The sequence below is a fragment of the Felis catus genome, chromosome B4, assembly GCF_018350175.1.
Source record: "Felis catus isolate Fca126 chromosome B4, F.catus_Fca126_mat1.0, whole genome shotgun sequence".
In the NCBI taxonomy this organism is placed as follows: Eukaryota; Metazoa; Chordata; class Mammalia; order Carnivora; family Felidae; genus Felis; species Felis catus.
The window spans coordinates 81,889,842-81,900,133 of NC_058374.1; the positions used below are offsets into that span (position 1 = coordinate 81,889,842).

General features: G+C 36.5%; 1 protein-coding gene across 1 annotated transcript; it reads left to right on the forward strand.

The window, feature by feature from the left end:
* Positions 1 to 937: 937 nt before the first annotated feature.
* Positions 938 to 1,948, forward strand: LOC101081818 (olfactory receptor 6C2-like). The gene has a single exon (XM_011284056.2). The coding sequence runs from the start codon at positions 1,010 to 1,012 to the stop codon at positions 1,946 to 1,948; it is 939 nt and encodes a 312-aa protein (XP_011282358.1). The 5' UTR covers positions 938 to 1,009.
* The last annotated feature ends 8,344 nt before the right edge of the window (positions 1,949 to 10,292 follow it).

A 10,292-nucleotide genomic window follows, 5' to 3' on the forward strand; every position in this document is an offset into this window, starting at 1 on the left:
AATTTTGAATCAAACACATTACTGTTCAATACATGCAAGGAGTGATTTGTCACTGTCAAATGTGTTTAGAAAGAAACAATGGAAATTCAGTTTCAAATTTTAATATCAAGAATCTGTTCTAAATGAGAAACCATTGATGGGGAAAGAGGAATAAAAGCTCTTAAGATCTAGAGAATATGAAACTGTAGCAGCTTGAGTGCTTTAGGGCCATCACTGTTGAAGAAACCTAGAAGTAATGAATGAGATGATACAAATCCAGACTTCAGCTTGTAACTGGAGAAGAAATTCTTTGGAGAACAAGGATATCCTACAATATATATTAAGTAGATAATATATTCTAAAAGTAGAAAGAAAATACAGCCAAAGGTAAATATTAAAAATATTAAATATGTACATTTAAAGTAAAATTTCTATGGGGAAAACCTCAAAAAAATTGGACTGTTAACACACTTAAATGAATCTTTAAGAAAATATATCCAACAAAAACACACTTCCAAGATGAACTAAATAAGCTGACACAGGATAAACTATGTGATAAATATTCATTGCCAGTTTAATAACTAATACATATGTAAATTTTAGTACTGGGATTATTTGACCAATGATCATTGTTAGTTTTCAAGTCTTCTCTGCTAGAAGCATGTCTGCAGATGGAAAATATGGTGTAGGGCAGAATTGTTGATCCAAAAGCAACTTATAAAGAGAGGAATTTTTTTAATGATGTTTATAAGATGATATGTTCAACTGACACCAGGTCTAGCTAAGTTGTAGATTTATTAGAAGCAGCAGTAGGAAATATGTGATTTAAATATGAATAGTTGTGTGACACAAAGAGGCACTCAAACATCACCATGTGTTATGTGCTCACTTCTCCATTAACCAAGTGTATAGGAATCACTCTTAGATGTACTTCTCTTGAGGTTAGAAGTTGGCCAGGACTTTGGAGCTCTTCATATAGTCCTCTTTATTGTTTCAAGCAGATTGGGCAAGAGACAAGAAATAATCAAAGATGAGAAACCAAACCACGCTTACGACTTTCATCTTGCTGGGACTGACAGATGACACTCGACTGAAAATTTTGCTTTTTATCTTTCTATTTCTTTCCTACATATTGAGTGCATCTGGAAACCTAACCATCATCACCCTCACTCTGATTGATTCTCACCTTAAAACACCGATGTATCTTTTCCTCCAAAATTTCTCCTTCTTAGAAATTTCATTCACAACTGCTTGTATCCCCAGGTTCTTATATAGCATATCATCTGGTGACAAGTCCATTACCTATAATGCTTGTGTCAGTCAACTGTTGTTTACAGACCTCTTTGCAGTAACAGAGTTTTTTCTCCTGGCCACCATGTCCTATGATCGCTATGTGGCCATCTGCAAACCACTGCATTACATGACCATTATGAACAGCAGAGTCTGCAAGAACTTCATCCTCTTCTGTTGGGTAGCAGCACTGATCATCATTCTCCCACCACTCAGTCTAGGTTTGGACCTGGAATTCTGTGATTCAAACATCATTGATCATTTTTGCTGTGATCCATCTCCTATCCTGAAGATCTCTTGCTCAGATACATGGTTGATAGAGCAGATGGTTATAGTATGTGCTGTGTTTACATTCATCATCACCCTCATGTGTGTAGTTCTTTCCTACATATATATCATCAGGAGCATTCTAAAGTTTTCCTCTGCCCAACAAAGAAAAAAGGCCTTTTCCACTTGTTCTTCCCACATGATTGTTGTTTCCATTACTTATGGTAGCTGCATCTTCATTTATGTCAAACCTTCAGCCAAGGATGAGGTGGCTATTAATAAAGGGATTTCACTCCTTATTACTTCTATCTCACCAATGCTGAATCCCTTTATTTACACACTGAGAAACAAGCAAGTGAAGCAAGCTTTTCATGACTCAATTAAAAAAATTGCATTCCTCTCAAAGATGTAAAGGAGAAATGAGTCAATGAATCCAAAAGGGAAGGTGAATACACACAAAACCTGAAGCTTTATATATATACTATTTGTCTCTGTATCACTTATTCTCCAGTCATACTGACACTCTCACTTTCTTTTTAAGCTTGCTGACTGTGAACCCTATTCCATTTTTCACTCTCCACTAAAACTAAACTCTGGGGGCACCTGGGTGGCTCAGTCAGTTAAGCGTCTGACTTCAGCTCAGGTCATGATCTCACGGCTTGTGAGTTCAAGCCCCATTTCGGGCTCTGTGCTGACAGCTCAGAGCCTGGAGCCTGCTTCAGATCATGTGTCTCCCTCTCTCTCTGCCCCTCCCCTGCTCACACTCTGTCTGTCTCTCCCTCAAAAATTAATAAATGTTAAAAAATTAAAAAAAAAAACTAAACTCTGAAGATATTTACTCTTACTATCTGACAGATATTGATGTTTGCCAAACATGCTGGTTGTTATCCCTAGCAACACAGTAGACCACATTTTTCTGCCATAGTTCTACACTGTTAGGTGTGTCTAAGTACCCAAGTTATAGTTACCAGAATGGCTATGGAAGTGATGAGCACCATTTCTAGACCTGGCCTGTAAAACATACAATATGTGACTCACCATTCATGCCTTTTCCCCACCTATCAGTCAGATGCCCATGTTTAAATGACTTTTGTAAGCTTTGCATTGGTAATGAATGAGGTTGATTCTCCATCTCAGCTATAAGTCTCCATCCAAAGCACAGACAGTCACAGCAAGCCTGATAAATCTTTTCCTCTGCCCCCACCTCCACTCAGTTGTCACTAGATTTGACAGGTGAAGTATCACAGAAATATCCCTGGTACTTAGCAAGGGGGCCATATTCACAGCTTAGGTCTATTCTGGTTAAATGAGTGAAATGATGACCCACCTTAAAGTACCATTAGAAGTATGTACTGTTAAATTTAATGGTATAGATACTATCTTGACTATTGGCATCTTCCTCCTCAGACACTCATAAACTCAAATCTAGCCCAAAACAACCATATGAGGGAAACAGTATTAAAAATAATATACACAAAGTTGTGAAGTTTTAATACTACCCACCCCTCTTTCACATCTTCTGGTCCTATAAACCTTTCCAGCAAAGTGCCTGTGTTACTTCCTCTCATACCTACTGTGAGGGGGCAATCATTTAAATAAAATTCCAGCCTTTTAATGTTTGTCAAGCACTTTTTTTGAATGACTGGTGTTTAAATTGCCGTCTCCCATTTTCAAGGAGTCCATTGCATTGAGGGCATTATGGAATATAATATGTCTATGTAATATTTTCTTTTTCTTGACTTTTTATGTACATTGGTAGAAGTAATGTAACTGTATCAGAAGAAATATATTCAAGATACCCTACAAGGGATTGTGCAAGTAGATGTTGGTCCTTCAATCACTTGCAGAGACCATAAGCTTAACTGAAGGAGTAAATTTAGCCCCCTGTACAAAAATTTACCATTCTAAGTCACAACCCTCACTACATTTGAAACGCTTACAAGCTTGGATAAGTTGAATAAATCTGAATGAGTATTTTAAGATGTGCATGTGGAGTTAAAGTAGCTTTCTCACACATTACAACTGATATTTCACTCTTAATTCTTTAGGGACATCCTATAATTGATCTCTTTTTCATCTTACTCTTCAAAAGTATGTTTCTCTGAAAGTCTGTCTTTAATTAATCCCTTTTAAAGGACTTCACCAGGTCATGTCTTCCTTTCTGCTACCACATACTCTGCCCCCTGAGTCCTAGGTCACAGTTTGAACCAACACCACCAAGGTCAGACTGTCACTGCTCTGCACCCCACACCCTGGGGCCTCAGATGCAGCTATGACTAGACTGCTCTGTGTCCAGCCCTCTGAGGCACTGCTGCACCCTCCCTGGATGTGGAAACACTGCACACACCTAGCTGGCACCCTCATGGCCATTTGGAGGAGCAAGTCTTTTCCCACCAAAGCCAGTTTAAAAGGTTCCAAGTGGCAGCTGCTCCCTCAGATTTGTAGACATCAGTGCAAAGCCAGTAGAAACATGAAAAGGCAAAGAAATAGGACACCATCAAGGGAGCGCAGTAATTTTCCAGTAACTGAGACCAAAGAAATGAAAATCTACGAGGTCTGTTAAACAGAATTCAAAACAATTATTTTAAAAAGGATAAATAAGTTGCGAGGATCTAATGCATAGTATAGATAATATTTAATAATACTGTATCATACACTTAAAATTGGCTGAGAGTAGATCTTAAGCATTCTCACCGCAAAGATTAACTATATAAGGTGATGGATGTGTTAATTAACTTGATTTTGGTAACCATCTACAACATACATATGTATCAAATTATCAAGTTAAGCACTTTATATATTTTATTGCCAATTATTCCTAATATATCAGGAAAAAAACAGACATGTATACAAAAAAATAATTTATCAATTAATTATAAAAATAGAAATAGAAAGGCCCATGAGATATAAAAACAAAAGAATCATAAAAATCTGAGAGGTATTTCTTAAAACTATCAACATATTTATCACTTTGCCTTTTCTTTCATTAGAAGATTTTTCTTTTTTATTATCTGAATATGTTACACTAAGCATTACACATTTTGCAAGATTAATAAATCAGAAAAACTATCCTTATCATCTTAAAAATATTTAACATGATATTGAAATAAAATAAAAGAAAGTTGACTTTTGCCTTGCAATCTGTTACTTATTAGTATAGACATGGCCTACCTCTGATGTTAACGTTATTTGTATATGTGTCTCTCAGGACATTTTCCCCAGTTCTGTTTCTTCCCCCTCTAGATTCCCGGTCTTACATAAGAGATTTATTAGTAATATTTAGGACAGAACTACCAAGAACATGTTTGTTTCTTTCACTGAACTGAAAATTAGGTCAATTTTGTCAATTTAGAAAAATTTATCTCTGCTAGAAATATCAGAATATCAATTTTTCCAAAACAGAGATATTTACCTACCCATTTAAACTATTATAAGCTTTGTGGTTAGGAGGGTAGAGAAATACTTCCTGGGCTCATGAGGAGGCAGGCTTTCTGCTGAAAAAATGTTCATCTTCTGTGGGTGGTGAAACACTGGTGAGCTCTATGTGTGAGTCTGTATTCACAGAAGGTGAATTTTATGAAAGGTTTCAACAACCATTTATGAAGTGTGCCTTTCAACATGAGTGACAAATATATGACAGTCACTGACAACCTATTTTTATGTATTAAGACAATGAACATTGTCTACCCATCATAGAATTTGGGGCAACCCTCCTAAGCATCCTCTACCACAATCTCGCCCTCATTTTAAACAAAAACTATGCCTAAAACATGTAAATTTTATCTCCATTGAGAGACTTATTTGCTGACGTTTTATCATTGGGTGACCCTGCCCTCTAACTCACATTTTCATGTAAATTCAATTTTTAATCTCTATGTCATAATATCAATGTCAATATCATGAAAGTGTTCTTAATAGTGTGAAATATTAACAGCTGGGAGAAAATGGTGGTATTTCTTGAAGAAAAGATACCATCCTCAGTACATGCAGGCTGAATGAGGTGACTTGGAAGGAGTGATTTATTTGGAATTGTAGTGACAGGAACTGAGGCAACATGTCTAGGCTGCAGACACAATCCCTTTCTATACCACCACCGGAAATGCCGTGTTGTGCCTACGTCCCCTAACCTGGTATTGAAGTGCCAAGGTTAACTTTTAGACAAACTGTGACCTGTTCTTTCCCTCATTTTGCTTTTCTATATTCTTTAAACTAAGCTACAGGACTAGATACAAAGTGGGAACTGATACCTGCCTTTCCTAATTATGAAGAAAGAAACTTTTTAAAGTAACAAAGTGAAACTTCATGTAACCATCTAATTGGGACCTCTACAGCAAAAACCTTTTAATTCAACAATGTTGGAAAATGACAAAGTATGCAGTGATTGAAGATAGGAAATATTTGAGCTAGCTGCTATGTAAGTAATCAGATCAGAGAGAGGACCAAATATGTAATACTTATTGACCCAAACAAAGAATTTCAAATAATTGAATCACTATGTTGTACACCTGAAACCGACATAATATTGTATGTCAACTATATTTACATAAAATATTTTCATAAAAAATTTAATAAATAAAAATACATTATTGCTTTTAAGAAAAGCTAACCATCATCTAAGCTTTCAGCGAGTCATAATCTTTTTGCTGCTGGAGGGCCTCACCTTGATATTGATAACTGTTAACTGATAGGGGTGGTGGTTGCTGATGGTTGGGGTGACTATTGCAATTCCTTACAATAAGAAATGAAGTTTGCCACATCAGTTAATTCTTTTCACAAACAATTCTCTGTGGCATGTGATGCTGTTTGATAGCACTTTACCCACAGTATAACTTTCAAAACTACAGTCAATCCTCTCAAACTTTGCCACTGCTTTATCAATAAGTTTATGTAATATTCTAAATCTTTTTATTTCAATGATCTTCACAGCATCTTTATAAGGAGTTGGAGAAACCACTCAAGAAACCACTTTCCTTGCTCATCCATAAGAAATAACTACATCCAGGAAAGTTTTATCATGAGATTGTAGAAACTTAGTTATGTCTTCAGGCTCTACTTATTCTTGTTTTCTTGTTATTTCCACTACAACTATAGTTACTTCCTCCACTGAAGTCTCATACCTCTCAAAGACACCCATGAGGATTAGAATCAACTTTATCCAAATTCCTATTCATGTTGATATTTTGACGTCTTCCCACAAATCATGAATGTTCTTAATGGCATCTAGAATGGTGAATCCTTTCCAGAAGGTTTTCAATTTGCCCAGATCCATAAGAAGAATCATTCTTGTGGCAGGTGGGTGGTTCAGTCAGTAAAGCATCCAACTTTGGCTCAGGTCATGATCTCACCATTTGTGAGTTCAAGCGCTGCATCAGCTCAGAGCATGGAACCTGCTTCAGATTCAGATTCTCTCTCTCTCTCTGCCCCTCCCCTGCTCATGCTCATTCGCTCTCACTCTCTCTCTCAAAAATAAACATTAAAAAAATTTTTAATTAAAAAAAAGAATCATTCTCTATGGCAGCTCAAGCCTTATGAAATGTATTGAATGATAAAACTTGAAAGTCAAAATTACTCCTTGATCCATGGGTTTCAAAATGTATGTTGTGTTAGAAGGCATGAAAACAATATTAATCTTATAGTAAATCTCCATCAGAACCCTTGGATACATTGTCAATGAGCAATAATATTATGAAAGAAAACTTTTTTCTGAGACCTAGGTCTCAACAGTGGGGTTCAAAATATTCCATAAACCATGTCATAAACACATGTGCCGTCATCCAGGCTTTGTTGTTCCATTCATAGAGCACAGGCAGAGTAGACTTAGCATAACCCTTAAAAGCCCTAAGATTTTCAGAATGGTCACGGATCATTGGCTTAGCCTTCAAGTCACCAGCTACATTAGCCCCTAACAAGAGAAAATCAGCCTGTCCTTTCAAGTTTTAAATCCTTCCCCCATTCATGCTCTCTCTCTGTCCCAAAAATAAATAAAAACGTTGAAAAAAAGAAAAAAAAAATTAAATAAATAAATAAATAAATCCAGACATTGGCTTCTCCTCTCTAGTTATGAAAATCCTAGACAGTATCTTCTTTCAATATAAGGCTATTTCATCTACATTGAAAATCTGATGTTTAGTGTAGCCACCTTCATTAATGATCTTCGCTAGACCTTCTGGATAACTTGCTGAAGATTCCACATCAGTAGTTGCTGCTTCACCCTGTACTTTTATGTTATGGAAATGGCTTCTTTTCCTAAACTTCATGAACTAACGTCTACATTTTCTAACGTGAACTAACTAGCTACATTTTCTTCTGTAGCTTCCTCACCTCTTAGCCTTCAAGGAATTGAAGACAATTAGGGCCTTGCTCTGATTATGCTTTGGTTTAAGGAAATGTTGTGGCTGGTTTCACCTTCTATCCAAACCACTAAAACTTTCTCCATATCAGCTATAAACCTGTTTCTTTCTTATCATTTGTATGTTCATTTGGAATAGCACTTTAGTTTTCTTCAAGAACTTTTCTCTGCTTTCACAGCGTGACTAAATATTTGGTACAAGAGGCTTAGCTTTCAGCTTATCTTGGCTTTTGACAGTCCTTCCTTACTTAGCTTAATCATTTTTAGCTTTTGATTCATAATGAAACGTGTGACTCTTCCTTTTACTTGAACTCCTTGAGGCCACTGTAGGGTTATTAACTGGTTTATTTCAATATTGTGTCTCAGGGACTGGGGGTGGGGACAGTGGAGAGGGAGAGAGATGGTGAAATGGCCAGTGGTAGAGCAGTCAGAAAACACACAGGATTTGCATTCAGCATCTTGCATATACACTCATGAAATACAACTATACAATTATGAAAACTAGAGCACAACCACTAGAGTCAGGGATCCTTAATTTCAATCCAAACTTCACCAATTTCTAGATGCACGACATTACACAATTTGCACAACTATAATTTGATTTCTTGATCTGCAAACAGTGATAACAATTATAACTGTGGCATAGAGCTATGAGATAATGCCTATAAAAAGCTTTCTCTGGAGGTGCCTGGTGGCTCAGCCAGTTAAGCATCTGACTCTTGGTTTGGGCTCAGGTCATGATCTCACAATTTGTGAGTTGGAGCCGCGCACTGGTCTTCACTCTAACAACGTAGAGCCTGTTTGGGATTCTCTCTCTTGCTCTCTCTGCCTCTCCCCTGCTTGCTCTCTCTCAAAGTAAATAAACTTAAAAAAAAAAAAAGCTTTCTCTGATCAGCAGAACCCCACTAAGAGCGGATTCTCCACAGGCTATAGCAACAAAGTGGTTATGAACTATACCTCCCATTCACTTCCCTGGTGGCAGTGAGGCCCAGCAGGGAGGTAATCATAAACCCTTACTCAGGCAATGAGGCTATGAGAGTCATTGCCCTTCTTCCAATGGGAAGGTGTCAGTGGGGCTGATGGGACCTGAAATTCCACTCCACTTGTCAGCAGTAAGGCAATATGACTCAATGCACCAATTTTACCAGGTTGGTGCTGGCAGGGCTTCATGTGAAACTACACGAACATCCACCCAGCCCTCATGCTACACTTCAACAAGGAAACTGCCTGGAAAGAAAGAAAGAAAGAAAGAAAGAAAGAAAGAAAGAGAGAGAGAGAGAGAGAGAGAGAGAGAGAGAGAGAGAGAGAGAGAAAGAAAGAAAGAAAGAAAGAAAGAAAGAAAGAAAGAAAAGAAAAGAAAAGAAAAGAAAAGAAAAGAAAAGAAAAGAAAAGAAAAGGAAAGAAAGAAAGAAAGAAAGAAAGAAAGAAAGAAAGAAAGAAAGAATAAAATGGCTCCAGGGTCTTATAATACAATACCCAATATGTCCAGGATATAACAAGAAAATCACTTGTCATACCAACAACCAGGAAAATTACAACACAAATGTGAAGAGGCAGCAAATATTAACATTGAAATGAGTCAGATGTGGATTTATCTGACAATAATTTTTAAAAAGCCATCATGAAATTACCTCAACAAGCAATAACGAATTCTCTACAACCAAACACACAAAAAAATTTTTTTAAATCTCTTTAAATCAAATGTAAATTACAGTATTATAAATAGTCAAGGTGAAAAACTTGCTGGATGGGCTTAATTCTAGAGTAGTGATCACAGAGGTGAGAACCGGAGATCTGAGGACAGACTGATATAATTTACTCAATTTGAAAAATAGGAAGAGAACACAGAAAAATAACTGAAGAGAGTCTCAGGGACCGTTAGGGTAATAATAAAACAGTTAAATCCCTACAATCAGATTTCCAAAAGAGGAGAATGAGTGTAGAACTGAAAGAATACTTGAAGAAATAAGGCTGGAAACTTCCCAAAATTGGCAAAAGACATTATACTGTAATTACACTCTGAATTCCTGTATAGACATTCTCAAAGGAAAGCTGAGATGTGTTCCCAACAAATCTAAAGAAATTTCCCAGATAAACAGAACCCGAAAATTTGTAGCTAACAGAACTGCCCAAAAGAAACACTAAAAGGAAATCTTCCAGTTGAAATGAAGACATTAGACAATAACTAATCCAAAGAAATGAAGAGCACTAGTAATGGTAAATACATAGGGAAATAAAAAGGATAGTATAAATTATGTTTGTTTATAGTTCTTTTCTATCTTAATGAAGACAATTGCATAAAGCAATAATGAAATTGCATTCTAAGCTTCTTATGCCTGAAGATATGATGTTAGGATAATAGTAGTACTGAGGTAAGATGTATTGAGCTGTATTGAACAGTTTTGCA